We start from the raw sequence: 21,449 nt of genomic DNA, 5'->3' as shown, positions 1-21,449 counted from the left end.
CCCTATGTTAAGCCTGCAGACACCTAGAGGTCCAAGGACATATTTTCATAAGTCTGCAAGTTTTATGAATTTTTAAATTTAAGGGTTTTATTTCACTTAAAATCTTGAAAAAAATCCCCACAATATGCACATTCACACACACAGCCTTTCCACCAGTTATAATGACAAAACTTCTCTTTTATAATCATAAATCACAATTAAAATTCATTTGATGGAATGAATTGAGGACCTTAAAGCAGAGTTCCTCAGAGACCCAAATATAGATTTGGACAGTATAGGAAAGATTTTGTTTTCTTTTTTAAAAAAAAATTATTGAAATACAGTTGATTTACAGTGTTGTGATAATTTCTTCTGTATGACAAAGTGATTCAGTTATGTTTTCTTGTTTTAAAGGAAGAAAGAAAATCTTTACCTCTGACTATCAGATTTGAGTTGCTCTCCATAATGCTTTTAAGCCACTAGGCAGTTTGTCTATTGCAATTATTTGTGGGGATAAATTTATACTTCTACTATTTGATAAATTAAATGTATGTATGTTATTTCAACACTATACATGTGTGTAATTTTAAACTGTTACCTACTTACCACCAAACGTTCCATGAGAAATATTCCTCTAACCTCCGAAGAGCAGGATATGTACTACCCCCCTAAGTTTTTGCAAATTTTTGTAATAAATTCAGGAATTAAAGATATAAGAGACTCAAATAGCCAATCTTTTTGCTTCTAGGTAAAACTACCCTTAAATCTTAACACATACTATGTGAATCTGATTTACAGAACACCAAAGGAATATCTAGTTTAAATGAAGAAATATCTCTTTGACATTTTAAAAACAAATTTTAAATACCAATGAAAATTCTCGCTGGGAGTAAGTAAAAGAAAAGATAGGGTAAGGTATGTAGGATGGAGTCATGTGGATGTTGAATAAAAATTGAGAGAACTAATAAGGATAAATTAACTATATAGTGAAAATTCAAGTATTATTATTTTGATATAAGGAGTAATTTATTAATAATCTTTTTGCAATATGAAACTATGTGAAATTTTATAGAGTTTCCCTTAATAGTAAATTAAAATGCAAACTACATTTAATGTATTAACTTAGAATGTTTATAATGTTAATTGCAAGATGGTAGTGGTCAATGCTCAAGGCAGTGGAACCACTGTCATGAACTGGTGAAAGAGAAATGATTTACTTGCACAATTTGCTTGAGGGTGTAAATGTAAAAAGAAACAGAATTTAGTCAACAAATATATATGAATCAAGGTACTATTTAAATCATCAGGAGATGCTATATATCACTTGTCATTAATTGTCATATATTCTGTATGAATGTGTGCATGTGGAATTATATGAAAGCAGAGCGAAAGATAACAGGAAATCAGTTATCCATTTGTTTATGCTTCTGTTGTCCAACTGATTATCTGAAATCAATCCTTTTTATTTTGTTGTAAGTTTTGACATCTGAATACATGATAAGTTATTTGTAGTTTAAAAGTATTTTATTATTTTAACATTACCACCTGGTGATAAAAGCAAGTGTCATTCAAAGCTAGCAAATTATTATAATTGATGAAGAAATCTGACCTAGCATATCTATTTGCTGATGCCTTTTTTTTTAACATTTATCCTCTTTATTTATTTATTTATTTATTTATTTATTGTCTTTTTAGGGCCACACCTGTGGCATATGGAGGTTCCAGGATAGGGGTCCAATAAGAGTTGTAGCTGCTGGCCTACACCACAGCCACAGCAATGTGAGATCCAAGCCGCATCTGTCACCTACACCACAGTTCACAGCAACGCCAGATCCTTAACCCACCGAATGAGGCCAGGGATTGAACCTGCGTGCTAGTCAGATTTGTTTCTGCTGAGCTCCTGTGGGAACTCTTTATCCTTTTGAATTTAAACATTAGACGTGGCTATAGAAGTAAATGGCACTATAGACATATCTTTTCATCTATTTATATGGAAAATATATACATAAAATTCTCTTGGAGTTTGTGCTCATGTCACTATGAATATAAATTTAGCTTTTATACAGCTTCAAAATATGAACATTAATTACATAGAATTTTTAAGTGTTTTTTAAAATGAGGCCAGTGTACAATTTATTTGTGCCCTGAGAAAGTTATATGATAGGTTGTTAAAATTTCCTGTTTCTTATTTCCACCTAAGTGTTATAGGCCAATTATGCCTCTAAAATGGAAGAAAAGAGATATGTACAATGCATTTCAGTAATTATAGCCCAATAAACAAATAATGAATATCCTCTCATAGTATTTGAATAGATACAATGCTTATTACCTGGTCTTATGCTTAGAAGATGCTCAAATTTCTTTTTTTTGCAATATCTGAAAATTCTGGCAAGTTTATTATAAAATAACTAAATAGGGAGAACTTCTGTTTGTAAAGATGAGGATCATTACATGTAAATGATAGATTAAAGTGACATAGAACAAATTTACAATAGCAATTCTTTTACACATATTCAAATTTAGTTAAGTTCAGAGTGAGTGTCACTTCATTATTGCTTAATCAAGCTTTTGCTAAATTAAACACTGTTTAATAACTCAATTTTTAATAGAACAATTCTCCTATTTTAAGATAATATCTTTTTATTTTCAATATTAAATTTACATTTAAAAAAGTATGCAAAGGCATTGATATACACAGACAGAATGCCCATTGGTGTTGTGCTTAATTTTTTCATTCTCCAAAATTTTGAAAGATCAAACTCTCATTACATAGAAGATAGTCAGAATCAGTCCTTTTGCCATGATAATAGATTAGTGTATATTCCCTTCATTTGAGGTTTATATACAAATGATGTGGGAGTGGTTTGATATATGTTAAAATAATTCTTCTTAGTAGGAATGACCAATAAATATTTACAATTAACAAAAATAACTTTTGCATTGCACATTATAGTATACCAAGTATTTTAATGAAGATAATTCATTATGTGAAGAAGAGTGGGACAGATTTTTTTAACCTTATTTTCCAGATGAAGAAACTGAGACCCAAGAGACCAATTGTCTGTGCTAAGGTCACAAAACTATCAAGTAGTGAAGCTTAATAGGAACAGAGATGTCCTGATTTCTAACATAGTATTCCCACTCCACCACTCCAAAAGGCCACCTGAATTTCTGCTTACAGCCATGATGAAGTAACAGGAACAGGGTTTACCATTTCACCATAAATATCTGAAAACAAACATAAATTAGTAAAAATACATATGAAGCAATGGATTTTGTACATATGAAAAAAAGTAGCACAGGGCCATGATTTTTGAGAGAAGGGAAATACATAAGATAAACCCTATGAGTGTCCCAACTCACTGCCTGGAGAAAGTATCCATACGGCAATCAAGGGAAAGGGAAATTAACAGCCTGCAAGTCTCTCTTAGTTGAGGAGACAGAACTCAGCATTCAGGGAGAACAGTGTGGCTAGAATTTGAGGTACAGAGTATTGGAAAGGAGAAAACTGCTCATCAAAGAGAGTTCTGGAGATTTGTAGAGGGGCCCCTCAAGTCTGTCTTTGTCTGAATAATGATCAGCTCCAGTGTGTGAGAAAACTATTGCAGACAGGGAAAGAACCACTAGAAAGAATCAGGCAAACAATCCTTAGAACTCACACAAGACCAGGAGTACTTTACATTTACAACCACTATGCTGTAAAACTTCACATTTCTTCTAGGAGGATCTAGGAAGACCTTCAGAAAGGTATTACTTTAGTAATGGGACAAGTTAGCTCTAGACTAAAGGCAATTCTGTATTTGGCTAACAAAACAAACTTCAGATAAATCAATTTCCAAGTGGCATAAATATATTCCAAAATATTTAAAGAATACAAAAACATCCAGTATCCAACAAAAAAGTTATCAATATCCGCCATTGAATGAAAAAATTACTAAGCATGCAAAGAAACAAGAAAATACAGTTCATAGTGTGGTGAAAAAAAAAACAATCAAAAACAGAATGAAAAATGATAGATTTTAGAATTAGTAGAGGATGTAAAAACAGCTATTATTCTCTATGTTCAAGAAGACAGAGGAAAGCACAAGTGTGATGAGGAAAGAAATGAAAGATTTATTAAAATATGAAAGTTGAAAGTATAGAGACAAAAGAAAAACTGAGGGAAAAATAGAATGGAGCAACAATGAGCTGTGGGACAATATTAATATATATGTTTTTTGAGTTGCAGAGGTGAGAGGGTGAAGAAAAGTATTTTAAAGTTAACAGTTAAAATTTTTCCAAATTTGGTGAAAACTATGAGCCCACATTGTCAAGAAGCTCAACAGATTCTGAGAAGAAAGCTAAAGGAAATGGCTCCAAGGCATCTCCAAATCTAACTACCACAATCCAAAGAGAAAAGAAAATCTTAAAAGTATCCAGGAGGGAAAGACACGCTATATACAGGGAAACAAACATTAGGATGACAGGAGGCATCTTGTTGAAAACAATGAAACCCAGAAGACAATGGAGCAATATCTTTAAAGTACTGAAAGAAAAAATCTGTTAACTGAGAATTCTTTATCAAAATATCAAAGGAAAATATAGGCTTTCTTACTCATGCTAAAGAAAAAAAAAGCATTGCCAGCAGAAACACACTACTAAAAATGTTCAAGGAAATCCTCAGGTAGAAGGAAAATGATAAATCAAAATTAATTTTTGTTGATTGTTATGTTTCTGTTTTGTATGTAGCTTGTCTTTATAAGTTGAAGAAAATGAAAGACATTATAGTAAAGTTCCTTGTATTTGCACCTAAAAAATAAATTTGGACACATAAGAAATATGTAGGTAAACATATGATCTTTTAATTTTTAAAAATTACTTTCAATGGTAACTGTTAAATTTTTTAAATAACCATTTATTGGGGACTTCATAACATGTTAAAGCAAAATGTATATCTACAATAGCACAAAGAAAGTAGAATAGAAACAGAAGTATACTTTTGTAAGATTCTTCTATTACATGTGAAGTAGTATATATATACACAATGTTAAGATTAAATTATCTTGATAATAAGTTAAAGATGTATACTGTGGTCACTAAAACAATCATTAAAATAACATGACAAAGAGTGATGAGTTAACCAAGAAGATAAAATAGAATTGTAAAATATGTCTAATCAATATCAAAATAGAAAAGGAGGAAAAAAGAACAAAAACCGGGTGAGACAAATAGAAAACAAACAGAAAAACTGTATTTAAACCCAACCGTATCAATAATCGTATTAATAGCAAAATAGTCTAAACATACTAGTAAAAAGGCAGATATTGTCACATTAGACTTTAACTCATCTATATAATATCTATAAGTAACCTACCTAAATATAAAGGAATGGATAGGTTAAACATAAATAAAAGAAAATATATATACATATACATAGCATGAATCTAAAGAAAGGTGACCATATTGATATCAGATAAAGATTTCAGGGAAAAATATTATCAGAAGTAAAAATCATTCATACTGATAAGGGCATCAATTCATTAAGAGAACACAAAAATCCTAAATATCTGTGTACCTAATAACAGAGCTCCAAAATATATGAAGTAAAAACTGATAAAAGATAAATGAGAAACAAACTAGTATACAATTAGAAATTTTGACAGATTCTCTTAGTAATTGCTAAAACAAGTGGAGAGAAAGTTAATAACTGCTTAAGTCTTGAACAACACTTTTGACCAACTCAAGCAATAGACTTTGCCCAAAGACAGTAGGGTATATTATTCTCTAAGCACATAGAAAATTTATCAACATGGACCATACTTGGGGCCATAAAACAAACTGACAAGGGCTTAATCTCTAGAATATATAAACAACTTATACAACCCAACAGCAAAAAAGCCAACCAATCAATGGAAAAATGGGCAAAAGACCTGAATAGACATTTCTCCAAAGAAGATATACAGATGGCCAACAAACACATGAAAAAATGCTCAACATCGCTGATTATAAGAGAAATGCAAATCAAAACTACCATGAGATATCACCTCACACCAGTCAGAATGGCCATCATTAGTAAATCCACAAATAACAAGTGCTGGAGAGGATGTGGAGAAAAGGGAACCCTCCTGCACTGTTGGTGGGAATGTAAACTGGTACAGCCACTATGGAGAACAGTTTGGAGATGCCTTAGAAATCTATACATAGAACTTCCATATGACCCTGCAATCCCACTCTTGGGCATCTATCTGGACAAAACTCTACTTAAAAGAGACACGTGCCCCCGAATGTTCATTGCAGCACTATTCACAAGAGCCAGGACATGGAAACAACCCAAATGTCCATTGACAGATGATTGGATTCGGGAGAAGTGGTATATATACACAATGGAATACTACTCAGCCATAAAAAAGAATAACATAATGCCATTTACAGCAACATGGATGGAACTAGAGACTCTCATCCTGAGTGAAATGAGCCAGAAAGACAAAGACAAATACCATATGATATCACTTATAACTGGAATCTAATATCCAGCACAAATGAACATCTCCTCAGAAAAGAAAATCATGGACTTGGAGAAGAGACTTGTGGCTGCCTGATGGGAGGGGGAGGGAGTGGGAGGGATCGGGAGCTTGGGCTTATCAGACACAACTTAGAATAGATTTACAATGAGATCCTGCTGAATAGCATTGAGAACTTTGTCTAGATACTCATGTTGCAACAGAAGAAAGGGTGGGGGAAAAATGTAATTGTAATGTATACATGTAAGGATAACCTGACCCCCTTGCTGTACAGTGGGAAAATAAAAAAAATTATTTAAAAAAAAGTTAAAAAATTGAAGTCATATCAGGGATGTTTTCTGATAATGAGGGAATTAAACTAAAAAATTAATAAAAGAAAGGTATCTAGGAAATCCCCAAATAATTGGAAAGTAAACAATATACTTGTATGTAACCAATGGGTCAAAGAAGAGCCCACCAGGAAATAAGAAATCTCTGTGTTATCAATGAAAATGAAATTGCAACATATCAAAATATGTGGAATACAGTCAATTCAGTGCTTAAAGCAATAACTACTTGTAGTAGAAAAATAGAAAGCTTGAAACTCTATTACTTGAGCTTCACCTTAACAGACTACAACTAGAAGAGCAAGTTTAGCCCAAAATAAGCCAAAAGAAGGAAATAATAAGAGAAGAAATAAATGAAATAGAAAACAGTAACAGATAAAACTACTATATATAAAACAGGTGAGAAACAAGGATATACTATATAGCACAGGGAATTATCCCCAGTATCTTATAATAACTTATAAAGGAACATAACCTGCAAAAATTACTAAATCACTATGCTGTATACTTGACACAATATTTTGAATCAACTATACTTCAATTAAAAAAATAAATGCAATGAAACCAAAACCTGGATCTTTGAAAAAAGACTGTACACAAAAAAGAGAGAAGACATAAATTACCAATATCAGGAATGAGGAAAAGAATATCACCGCAGACTGTATAGACTTTTAAAAATATACTAATGGACTATTAGCTTTATACCTATAAAGTAAACAACTTAAAGTGCAGGTGCATATTAATTTGAAAGACAGCAATTATGAAGGCTTGTTTAAGAAGAAATACAACAACTGAACACGTTATATCTATTAAATAAATTGAATTTGTAATTTAAATCTTTCTTTGAAAAAATCTCCAAGGACAAATTACTATACTGGTGAATTCTACAAAATGCTTAAGAAATAAATAGTATCAAATCTATACAAACTTTTTCAGGAAATAAAGGTGGAAGTAACACTTTTCAAATATTTTCTAAATTTTATTTTATTGTTCTAGAAGCTGGAGAATTAAATAGATGAAAATTTGCTCACTATTCCCCTCCACCCCGACCTCACAGAAACTTATATTCTATTGAGATGAAATTAAGAAAATTCTTCTCCCTTGATATGCCCTATTCTCCCTAATTGGCTAAGACAGAACAAAGGAGATTATTTAGTATTATAACAGAAAATTGAGTGTAAAACCCCTCTTATTTAAAAATATTCAGTGGTAAACTTGGCTTGCTGGCTTCCCTTTGTCTATCACTGAGACACGAAAATTGATAGAATGACTATAATGACCTAGGAGTGGAATGCATACATTAATTCAATCCAAAATCCCCAAAACTCTATAACTTTGTCCTCTCCACCCCAGACCCACTTCCTCTGTGTTAAGAATTATATTGCATCTAATGTTTTTTTCTTGCCTCATTTACTCACTATTGAACAAAAAAGAAGGCAGCTGTTCAGTTTATTAAACAATTAGTGTCATAAATTTTCTTTTATCATTATCATATACCCACATGCTCAGAGGAGCTGACTTTAATCATACCTTCTACTCCATTACTACTCAGTTCACAGTGTGTGAAATGAAATAGCCATTTTAACTTAGAATAGACTTTCACTATAGTAAAGAAACACAGTATTAATGCCTCTTTTATGTAGAATTCACCTAGCAAACTCAGGGAAGTAAATGTCAAAGAATCTACAAGGTAAAGCCCAAGCATTAGAATTATGGGTGAACCCCTCAAGTCTTTCCTAAAAATATCTCTTTTTTGCCAGATTAGAAGAAACAAGTTGATTATTTATTTATTTATTTATTTATTTATTTATTTGTCTTTTGTCATTTTAGGGCCACACCTGTGGCATATGGAGGTTCCCAGGCTAGGGGTCGAATCTGAGCCATAGCTGCTGGCCTATACCATGGCCACAGCAACACAGGATCCGAACCATGTCTGGGAATTACACCACAGCTCACAGCAACGCTGGATCCTTAACCCACTGAGCGAGGTCAGGGATTGAACCCGCAACCTCATGGTTACTAGTTGGTTTCATTAACCACTGAGCCATGATGGGAACTCTGATTTAAAAAAAAAAAAAACAACAAAATCACAACATCTAGAAAAATTTAGGAGTAAAGGGAATTTCTTTTAAGGGCAACCCATTGACAGCATGACAAATGACAGTTGACAACAAAGAGAGTGAGAGACAAACTATAAAATGCATATGCAATAATCTAAAGTCTTTTAGTGAATAGAGAAACACCTCTACATAATTACTAGAATGTCGTTTAATAGATCATATTTATAGTGATGACTCATTATAAATTGTCTTGCAAAAGATAGCTTACTTACTCCTCATACTGCTTAAAAAGTCAGGAGAGTGTATGTTGTACTTCAGAAATAGCTCCATCAAAAATAGTTAAGACTTATGAAAAGTAAAGCTCTATTGTTTGAAGGAGTATATACTTTAGTTTTCCAGAGTGATTCATTACCCAAAACATCTTAGAAATTGGAGTATAGTGGTAACTGGAGAATATTCAAGTATCTTCTTACTAAATTATGCAGAATAACTAAATGGTGTATAGTTACACAAGAACCATGTCTTGACAATGTCAAGAAAATTAAAATGCCAAGAGAAAATACCTGGAAATATTATTACTAATATCTTTCATCTACCTCCAAAATATTCTGAATTTTGAATCATTCAAAAGTACAATTATTCATATTTCAATTTATAAAAGCTTGAGAGAGAGACAAAGAAGAGAGAGAGAGAAATGATTCCATGTTTTTAAAAAATTCTCAAACAGTATTACCAGTCCAAAACTATCAGTCTTTAGCAAAGTTTAGCAAAGTGATGTTCACACCTGTTGGGATGTCTATTATTAAAACAAAACAAAACATAGCAAGTGTTGGCAAAACTGTGGAGAAATTCGAACCCCTGTACATTTTTGATTGGAATATAGATTAATGTTCAGCATCTATTGCTAACAGCATGGAGATTCCAAGGAAGATTAAAAGTAGAACTACCATATTAATCAGCAATCCTATTCCTGGATATATAATCAACATTTTGTTTCCATGGATATTGAACCCATGGATAGATGAATACAGATTGCCAACAGTAATGGACTTGAGAATCCTCAGATTTTCGTATCTGTGGGGGTTCCTAAAACAAATCCCCATCAGATAACAAGGAGCAACTATATCCAATAGTATTGAAACCAGGATCTCAAAGAGCTATCAACACACCCATGTTTACTGCAGCACTATCCACAATAGCCAAGATATTGAAATAACAAAGTATCCATTGACAGATGAATAAAGAAAATATAATGTATACATGCAATGTGATATTATTCAGTCTTTAAAGAGAAGGACATCCTGCCATTTTCAATAATATTGGTGAACCTAGAGGACATAATAAGTGAAGTAAGCTAATCACGGGACAAATAAAGCATGATTACATATATGTGAGGTATCTAAAATTGTCAGAAGCAGAGAATGCAAGGTGATTGCCAGGCATAGAGGGTAAGGAAATGGGAAATTGTTATTCAGTGGTTGGATAGTTTCAGTTATGCTAGATAAATAAATTTGTTGTTATAGAACATAATACCTATAGTTAACATTACAAAATTGAACACTTGAAAATTTGTTAACAGGGTAGATCTCAAACTAAGTGTTTTTACAGAATATATCAATGGGACACAAGGATAATTTGGGAGGTTTTGGATATATTGATTTCTTTGATTATGGTGATGGTATCACTTGATTTTGTATAAAGCCAAACTCATCAAATTGTAGACACTAAATATGTGCAGCTCTTTCTATATCAGTTATACTTCAACAAAGCTGTTTAAAGATACAGCTCATCAAAATTATAGAATTCAGCCAAAGCAGTACTTAGAAGTAAATTTATAGCATTAATTGCTTATATTTAGAAAAGAAGAAAGGTCAAAGATCAATAATCTAAGTTTCCCTCTTTAAAAAAAACTAGAAAAAATTCTAGAAAATTAAGTCCAAATAAAGCAGAATGAAGGGAATAGTAAAGATGGGAACAGAAAGCATTGTAAATGAAGACAGAAAAACAGTAGACAAAAAGTTAATGAGGAGTTCCCATTTTGGCTTAGCAGAAATGAACCCAGCTAGGATCCATGAGAATGTGTGTTTGACCCCTGGCCTCACTCAGTGGCTTAAGGATCCAGCATTACCATGAGCTGTGGTATACATCACAGACACAGCTCAGATCCTGTGTTGCTGTGGCTGTGGCATAGACCTGCAACTATAGCTCCAATTCAACCCCTAGCCTGGGAACTTCCATATGCCACAGGTGCAGCCCTAAAAAAAAATTAATGAAATAAAAACCTAATTATTTCAGAAGATCAATAAAAATGATAAGCCTCTTGTCAAACTGACCAAGAAAAAAGAAATTGCCAATATCAAGAAAGAAGAAGTACATCACAATAGACCCTACATGAATTCATTAATTATTTATTAAATGAATAATAAAAAACAGTATAAGAAACTTTACCTTTCAATTCAGCTATTTAGATAAAAATAGAACAATTCTTTGAATGACACAAACTGCCCAATCTCACTCAAGAAGAAACAGATAATCTACCACACCTTTTTCAATGAAAGTTTTGTCCCAAGAGTGGGATTCCTGGGTCATATGGTATTCTATATTTAGTTTCTGAGGTACCTCCATACTGTTTTCCATAGTGGTTGTACCAATTTACATCCCCCCAAGAATGAAGGAGGGAAACCTTTTCTGCAAACTTTCTCCAGTATTTGTTATTTGTTGGCTTGTTAAAGATGGCCATTCTGACTTGTGTGATTTGGTACCTCATTGTAGTTTTGGTTTGTATTTCTCTAATACTTAGTGATGTTGGTCACTTTTTCATGTGCCTATTGGCCACCTGTATATCTTATTTGGAGAAATGTCTATTCAGATCTTCTGCCAATTTTTCAATTGGATTTGTTTTTTTTTTGGTTTTTTTTTGTTTTTTTTTTTTTTTGCTGTTGAGTTGTATAAATTGTTTGTATATTTTAGAGATTAAGTTCTTATCAGTTGCATCATTTGAAAATATTTTCTTCCATTCCATAGGTTGTCTTTTGTTTTATGGTTTCTTTTGCTGTGCAGAAGTGTCTAAGTTTAATTAACCTATTGGTTTATATTTGTTTTTATTTTTGTCGCCTTGGGAGACTGACCGAAGAAAATGTCTATATGGTTGATATCAGAGAATGTTTTTCCTATATTCTCTTCTAGGAGTTTGATGGTGTCTTGCCTTATGTTTAAGCCTTTAAGCCATTTTTAGTTTATTTTTTGTGTGTGGTGTGAGGGTGTGTTCTAGTTTCATTGATTTACATGCAGCTGTCCAGTTTTGCCAGCACCACTTGCTGAAGAGACTTACTTTTTCCCATCCTATGCTCTTGCCTCCTTTGTCAATGATTAATTGACCATGGGTGTCCAGGTTTATTTCTGGGTTCTCTATTCTATTCCATTGGTCTGTATGTCTGCTTTTGTACAAGTCAATCTGTCTTGATTATGGTAGCTTTGTAATATTTTCTGAAATCTGGGAGAGTTATGCCTCCTGCTTGTTTTTGTTTTATTTTCCTCGGGATTATTTTGGTAATTCTGGGTCTTCTATGGTTCCATATAAATTTTTGGATTGTTTGTTCTAGTTCTGTGAAAAATGTCATGGGTAATTTGATCGGAATTCTATTGAATCTGTAGATTGCTTTGGGTAGTATGGCCATTTTAACAATATTAATCCTGTCAATCCAGAAGCATGGGATATCTTTCCATTTATTTGAATCTTCTTTAATTTCCTTGACTAATGTTTTATAATTCTCAGGATATAAGTCTTTTGTCTCCTTAGTCAGGTTTATTCCTAGGTGTTTAATTTTTCGGGGTGCAATTTTAAAAGATATTGTATTTTTATATACACAAGGGAATACTACTCAGCCACAAATAAGAACAAAATAATGCCATTTGCAGCAACATGGATGGAACTAGAGACTCTCATACTAAGTGATGTAAGTCAGAAAGAGAAAGACAAATACCAAATGATATCACTTATATCTGGAATCTAATATATGGCATAAATGAACCTATCTACAGAAAAGAAACAAACTCATGGACATGGATAACAGACTTGTGTTTGCCAGGGGGGAGGAGGAGGGAGTGGGATGGACTGGGAGTTTGGGGTTAGTACATGCAAACTATTGCATTTGGAGTAGATAAGCAATGAGATCCTGATGTATAGCACAGGGAACTATATCTAGTCACTTGTGATGGAACATGATGGAGGATAATGTGAGCAAAACAATGTGTATATATGCATATGTATATATATATATATATATATATATACACACATATATATAAAACTGGCTCATTTTGCTGTACATCAGAAATTGACAAAACATTGTAAATCAACTATAATGAAAAAAATCTTTAAAAAAGACATCAAAATTTAAAAAATAAGAAGAAATAGATAATCTGAATAAGACAGAACTACAATGCAGAGCTTAAAACTTTCCAACAAAGAAAATCCCATGCTCAAATGTCTTCATTGATTATTTCTAACAAAGATTTAATTAAAAAATAATAATTCTATGTAGACTCTTCCAGACATATAAGTAGAAGGAATATTTCTTAACTTATTACACCTTACCAAACCAAATACAAGAAAAGGAAATCATAGACAAATAGCTTTCATGAATGGAGACCCAACAATTTTCAACAAAATATTTAGAAAACAAATAAATATGTAAAAAGAACAATATATCACTGCTAAGTGGGGTTTATTCCAGGAACAGAAGGCTGGTTCAACATGTGAAAATCAATCAGCATAATTTATCATATCAAAGGTTAAAAGAACAAAATCTGTACAATTATTTCAATAGATGCAGGAAAAAACATTTAACAAAAGTCATTGTTCATTATAAAAAAATCTGTTCATTATAAAGATGATAATAATAGTAATAATAATAATAACTCTGTTCATTATAAAGATGATAATAATAGTAATAATAATAAATAATAACTCTCAGTTTAATAGAAATAAAAGGAAACTTCCTTAACCAGGTAAAAAATATGAAAAACCTACAGCTGATATAACATTTAATGGTGAAAGATTGAATGGTTTTCCTCTAAAATTGAGAACAAGGAAAGAATGTCCACTCTCACAGAACTTATTAAAACATTATAGGGGATTTCCCATTGTGGCTCAGTGGTTAATGAACCCGACTAGCATCCATGAGGACACAGGTTCGATCCCTGGCCTTGCTCAGTGGGTTAAGGATCCAGCTTTGCCATGGGCTATGGTGTAGGTCGCAGACCTAGCTCAGATCCTGAGTTGCTGTGGCTGTGGTTGTGGCCAGCGGCTACAGCTCCGATTTGACCCCTAGCCTGGGAACCTCCATGTGCTGTGGGTGTGGCCCTAAAAAGAGAAAAAAAATAACCAAAACATTATGCTCTAGTTCCTAGCCAGTGCAATAAAAATATAAAAGGCAAACATTGGGAAAGAAGAAATAAGGGTTTCTCTCTGGATGACATAATTGTTTAGGGAATACCAAGCAATCAACCAAAAAGTTCCTAGAACCAGTAAGTGAATTGAGCAAAGTCAGTATCCCCAAATCAACTATATGTTGATATACCAACAGTGAGCAATTGGAAAAGTTTTTAATTCCGGTTCTGTTGAGGTATGGTTCACAAATGAAAATTGTTTATGTTTAACGGGTATAATTTGATGGTTTAATATACATATATATTATGAAATGATTAGTACAATCAAGGTATATAATATGTCCATCACCTCATACTCCTTTTTTTTTTTTTTTTTTGGTGTAGTAAGAACACTTAAGATCTCTCTTAGCAAATTTCAAATATACATTACATTTTTTTTTTTGCTTATTTTTTAGGGCCACACTGCAGCATATGGAAGTTCCCAAGCCACAGGTCTAATTGGAGCTGCAGCTGCTGGCCTATGCCACAGCCAAAGCACTGCCAAATCTGAGCCGTCTATGACCTATACCACAGCTCATAGCAACTCTGGATTCTTAACCCAATGAGTGAGGCCAGGAATTGAACCTGCATCCTCATGGATACTAGTCGGGGCTCATTACTGCTGAGCCGCAACGGGAAATTCCTACATTATTTTTAATTATAGTAACCATAACTTAAAAATTATTTTTTACAATAGCAGCTGCCCCAGCACAAACAAAACAAAACAAAACAAAACAAAACCATACACACACGCAAGAAATACACAAGTATAAATTTAATAGACTATGTATTGAATCTGTATGCTAAAAACTCTGAGGAAATAAACCAAACAAAATCTAAATAATTAGAGAGAGCTATATCATAATCATGAATTTGGAGATATATGAATTGTCCCTAAGCTGATGTATAGATTCATTCCAATCCCGGCAGGATTTTTGGTCGGTACCAGCAAACAGATTCTAAAATTCATATAAGAATGTAAAGGATGTAGAATAGCTAAGTTGATTTTCAAAAGTACAACAGTGTCAGAAGACACATATCTCCTGATTCAAGACTCATTATTAACCTACAGTAGTTAAGACAGTGTGGTTTTGATGAGAGCATTGAGACATAGATCAATGGAACAGAAACATGTCCAGATACAGAGGCATACATTTGTGGTCAACTGATTTTTAACAAAGATGAAAAAGAAAGTCAATGAAAAGTTTTTTCCATTAATGATACTGGAACAATTGAATATCCATATGCAAAAAAAAACCTCCACAAAACTTTGACCCATTCTTCACACCTCTACAAAAATCAACTGCAAATGGATTTTAAACCTAAATGTAAAATGCAAAAATATGAAGCTACTAAAAGAAAACATAGGAAAAATTTTCCGTGACCTTGTACTAGACCAAGATTTCTTATATACGGCACTATAAGCACAATTCATTAAACTAAGGAGTAATGATAAATTGAGCTCAAGCAAAATTAAAAACTTTTCTGTAAAATACACTGTTACTAAAATTTTAAAAATAAGCCACAAATGAGAAGATATTTAAGAATCATATTTATGTTAAAGGACTTGCATCCAGAATATGTAATGAACTCTAAAAGTTCAATAATAAATAATCCAATATAAAAATTTGCAAAATATTTGGACATTTCTATAGAGAAAATATATGAGTGACAAGTATATTAAAAGCTGTCCAATGTAATTGGTCACTAGGGAAATACAAAGCTATAAAATTTGGTTGTGATGATTTTTGTACAACTATAGATGTAATAAAATTCATTGAGTAATTAAAAAAAGGAAAAAATAGAAAGTTAGAAGAGGTATTTCTATGAGAAGAAGAATGTATATATATATATGACTGGGTCACTTTGCCGTACAGCAGAAATGGACAGGACATTGTGAATCAACTCTGCATTAATAAGAAAAAATGTCAAAGTATCAATAAATTAATAATTATCTAAAAAAGAAGAAAAAATTATCATCATAATATACTTTTACAGAACTATTACAATGACTATTTTTAAAAAAATCTTGTCATAATCAATTCTGTTGAGGAAGTGAAAGAACCGAAACTTTTGTAGAATATTGACGAGAAAGCAAATTTATAGAGCCAGTTTTGAAACTGGCTATTTAGCAGTTTCTTATAAAGCTAATCATGCATTTACCATATGACCCAGCAATCCTACTCCTAGGTGTTTACTCAAGAGAAATGGAAACTTATTTTCAGACATAAACCTGTGCACAAATGTTTTTATCAGTTTTGTTCATAGTAGCCAAGAAATTAAAACAGCCTACATGTCCTTCAATAGATGAATGGATAAACTGTGATATGTTCTTACAATGGAATGCTACTCTGGGATAAATAGGAGAAAACTTCTGATGCGGACAATATCAAATACATTATACAAAATGAAAGAAGCTAGGCTCAGAAGAAATACATACTGTATGATTCCATTTATACAGGATTCTATAAAAGTCAAAATAATAGGAACAGAATAATGATTGTCAGAGGTGGGCAGCTGGAGAGACTGAAGCAGTGTAAGGGGTTCTTTAGAGTGGTTCCATATCTTAAATGTAATGGTGGTTTCATGACTATACTATATATGTTTTTTAACTCCTAAAACTGTGCATTAAAATGGTGATTTTTTACTGTATGTGAATTAAAAAGTGAATAATAATATTGGATAAAAAGGATAATGTTAATAGAGATATGTTGGCTAAGATAAAAGTATTCAAGAGCTTATATTCACCTAAGGTCATCTCTTTGTAATCAAACAAAAAGTCAATGGCTTACTCAAAATTCAAATTTTTAGTGTTGGAAATAATATATTCTATTTGACTTGGTGATGATTTTATGGACTCATTCCATTTTTAAAATCATTTTTTGCAAGAGTGAATACTTATGAGTAAAATTTTTGGTACTTTTCAATTTGTTTAACCAGTTAAGACATTATTAGGGTGTTATTAGAGCTAGTTTTAAGTATAGTATCAGATATATAACAATAGTGTTGTATAGGAATTTATCTGAAATATTCCAATGTGAAAATATTAGCCTTAGCTATCTGGAACTCCTAAGGAGGCAGTTATTCCTCAAGCAGTATTTTTCTAGTACTTCCAAAGCAATACATCTAAAATATTTACTCATTGCTCTACTTCTTCAAATAGAACATATTGAACATAATTTAATCTTTTCCCAATGACGCAGGGTCTTCATTAAAACACCAAATGCTAATGCTGAGAGCAACCCAAGCAATCCCATATCTGAATAATGTAAATAAATTGAAGGGCCTAGTTATCTTTAAAAATATAAATATGTTACAACTATAACAAGATTTAAGATTTAAGAAGAATGAGTTAACATATCCTACATTATTTGTAACAACCCAAACTGGTTAATAAAACAAGTCATATAATCCAGAATTTTACAGACTAGGAAATGGATGCTCATAGAAATTAGTGATTTACCCAGTAGTCTCCTGTAGAGCTGAGAAAGACACAGGTCATCTTATTCCTATGGGATGGTATGTACTGAATGGATGGTACAATGCAAAGAATATTATACTAGGAGATCATGAGGTAAAGCTAAATGACTTGCTATTTCAATATTTAATCTCCTAATTCAGTTACCTCTTCCATCCCAAACTAGTGGACCTCAATTTCCATGAATCCAATGTATTGTCATTTTATCTTGCACATAATTAATGACACAACTTCTAGAATGAAAGTTTTTACAGCTCTTTCTCTGATTTTTGTGCAAATGATTAAGAGCTTTGGCTGTGCAGTCATTCAGTAACTTGCCACTTTATAACTAGAATAGGTGGAGATAATGGCAAGTTATCTTGCTTATAAGGGTTTATCTAGTTGTTATGGTAAAGAATGGACTTCCTATCATTTGAAAGAAAAAGAGATCTTTTGACCCAAGTGGCATTCTTGCTGCTGCTACTGAGTTTAAGGGAAATACTAAAAGGGTCACAGCCTTATATATTGTCAGATTTGTTGACTCCAGAAATCTGCTTAGTGCTTGTCATCTATAGTTGGCTCTTAGTATCAGTGGGTAAGGATCTGCTGTGCTTTCTAAGATTCATATCATACTTTGGTAACAGTTGTAGCTAGCCAATAGGAAAGCATTCCTACATTATTAGGGCAAGTATAGTGTGATATACTTGGGGATCAGCCATATCTTGCACAGTAGAATTTTTGTGGTAGTTAACAGCCCTACGGAGAAGAATAAGAGCCATTACCTGGATTATGCATTAGTGAACTGAAATTTACCACCTTCCTCAGATCTCATTCCAAAGTACCTTGCTTCTTAATCCACACCAGATGAGGTATTCCATGTATTTGAGCCCCATCTTCTGGTTCCTCTCCTGACTGTAGCTGAACCGGTAGGAAAAGGAACCCCAAATTGCTGTGAAAGCTGGCAGTTATGATATCAATATTGTTTTGATGAATATCATCCCTACCCTCTGGCCCAAACATCTTTGGTCAGGTTGCAGATAGAGGTCTATATTTCCACATTGATGTACTTAAACAAGATCCCTTTATAAAGTGGAGCAATTTATTTCTGAGTGTTCCTGCCCTCTTGCACATGTGATTTTTCTCTCATCAAATCTCTTAACATTATCTAGGAATATATTCATATTGGAAAGAAAAAAGTTGTGTAGATTGCACTGGATGGCTCTATATGACTGTCTTTAATTTCTTTATGATACTTATTTATTGTTCAAAATATTCAAAACATAGAAATTATTTTTTATTTTCATGTCAGTGTACTTGGTTGTTTCCATACCTAATATACTAGAATGATTTCTGTTTGGTTTGGCTTATTGTTTTGTTGTTGCTATTTTCCTAATTTTGAAGAGATTTATTCCTTGGAAAGGGTTTTCTTTCCATCAAATTTTAGGAATAACAGTTTCAGTGTGACAGCTTTTAGGAGGAACTTGAAATTGACTTAATCAATTATGTGTTCTTTATAAAATGCACTGCTAGAATTCATCTCTTTTATGAAAAGATTTTGACTTGCCTTTTATTTGTGAGATTCACAGGTTGTTTTCCCTTAATATTACACATCTTGCCAATTGGCAGGAAGAATAATGTGTTTTTAAAAAATTTCTCTTGTATTGTCTGATATTGTCAGTTAAAAGTACATTGTTTTTACATGGTTTGTTTTTAGTAAAATGTACTGGATTTTTAATTTTATGTTTTACAGTTATTAATAATTATTATTTTGGTTAATATTGACTAGAGCAAATATATTTTCACAGTCACTAAATCTTCCAGTTTATTTTTAAGCTTTAAGAGAGGTTTTGATTTGATATATAAAATGAACTCCTTTATCCCAGAAAAATAAAAAATAAATAAATAAAAGCACCCTTTTTGTTCCAGAGTGCAACTTCTGGCTGTAAGACATATGCCAGATGCCTTGCTTGATAAAGAACAGTCAGTATCCCTGTTGACAATTGACCGCATATGGCTACCACCATACCACAATCTCTGGTTTACTAGCCAGAAGTATTTATTTCGGTGAAAGAACCTTTTTTCCCCATACATTGACACTAACCAGATAAGGACTTTCCTCTTTTTGTCTTTAAAGTTAGTACTTTTTCTGAACAAATTCAGTAAGTGTTCACATTATGCATAATTTTTTTTTTTGTATTTTTGCCATTTTCTTGGGCCACTCCCGTGGCATATGGAGGTTCCCAGGCTAGGGGTCTAATTGGAGCTGTAGCCGCTGGCCTACACCACAGCCACAGCAACGCGGGATCCGAGCCACGTCTGTAACCTACACCACAGCTCACGGCAACGCCGGATCCTTAACCCACTGAGCAAGGGCAGGGATCGAACCCGCAACCTCATGGTTCCTAGTCGGATTCGTTAGCCACTGCGCCACGACGGGAACTCCACATTATGCATAATTTTCAGTGACAACCTGTCTCCCTTTAGCACACAAATTATTGCCCGTTACTGGGATTATTTCACTTAAAAAAATCTTGCAGCTTGAAAGCATTGAAATTGTATAAAAAAAACAAACATGCAAATTCTATACATACCCAATTTTTACTCAAATTTTCAGAATATCTTCTTTTATTTTTAGATGAATCTGCGTTCTGTATTTACTGTAGAACAACAAAGGATTTTACAGCGTTATTATGAAAATGGAATGACAAATCAAAGTAAAAATTGCTTTCAGCTCATATTACAGTGTGCACAGGAGACTAAGCTGGACTTCAGTGTAGTCAGGGTAAGTATTGAGGTCTCTTGAATTTATAGCTTTTTAATACAAGTGATAATTGCTTAATGTGAGAAAAGCTATCAGGGCATGAAGTCTCTAAATTTATTAACACCTATAAAATTACTATTTTTAATAAAGAGTTAATCATTTATTATGTATGTGTTTCTATAAATACCTTGAAAGGAGTAAAACTTTTGCATTTTAAACATATCTTTAAAAAAATCCCAGTCCTTTTAACTAATGGGTACCTTTAGGATCAGTTGTTGATCTTATGCTTTCTTTAAACCTAGGATTAATCTAGATAAAACCCTCCAAATTGATATCAGTAAAACAGGCATTTACCAAGGGACTAAAAATAATTTCTTGTTGTGTTTTAATTTTTTCATCAGACATTTATGACTTTAGTAATTTTTTTTTTTGCTTTTTAGGAAAACCTAACATGAATACCTCCTCCTCCTCCTTCTAAGTAAAATGTGTGCATTTTAATGAGTTAGCAAGTAAAGGACAAGAAATCCCCAGGAGGAAAATTTCCTTTCTCACAACCATAGTTACTCAAATGTAAAAACCAGAGCTGCTACACATTTGGAAACTAGAAGGTAATAGAGAGGAGGCAGGAGATAAACTTAACAGAACTATCACAGATTGTATTGAGTACATGGATCCTTTCATGATTGTCTGAAAATGCTACAAATCCTCCTGGCATGAAACTTTAGGGATTCAAAGATTAGCAACTCTCCCATCCCTTTCATTCATTAAGCTAATTTGGTAAGAGAAAGGACTTCTGTTTATTTTTCTGTTTGAGGAAATTTCAAAGACCATGATGATAAAAATCTCTTGATAAGGCTGAAGGATATATTCACCTTCAAATAGGGAATTATGCCATCAGTTCTAGGTGGGGGGAATATCCAGGATATCTGTTTCTTG

At 32.7% G+C, this 21,449-nt stretch overlaps 1 protein-coding gene across 1 annotated transcript in view; it reads left to right on the top strand.

Annotated features, from left to right (window-relative positions):
• Positions 1–21,449, top strand: part of HDX (highly divergent homeobox) — a 156,981-nt gene that overhangs the window by 6,743 nt on the left and 128,789 nt on the right. Inside the window, exon 2 of the mRNA XM_021079848.1 lies at positions 20,388–20,534. Coding sequence (XP_020935507.1) covers positions 20,388–20,534 — 147 coding nt within the window. The remainder of the gene's footprint in view (positions 1–20,387; positions 20,535–21,449) is intronic.

Source organism: Sus scrofa, chromosome X, assembly GCF_000003025.6.
Source record: "Sus scrofa isolate TJ Tabasco breed Duroc chromosome X, Sscrofa11.1, whole genome shotgun sequence".
Classification (NCBI taxonomy): domain Eukaryota; kingdom Metazoa; phylum Chordata; class Mammalia; order Artiodactyla; family Suidae; genus Sus; species Sus scrofa.
The sequence above is the reverse complement of the archived record's forward strand: the minus strand, read 5'-3'. Positions and strand labels throughout refer to the sequence as shown.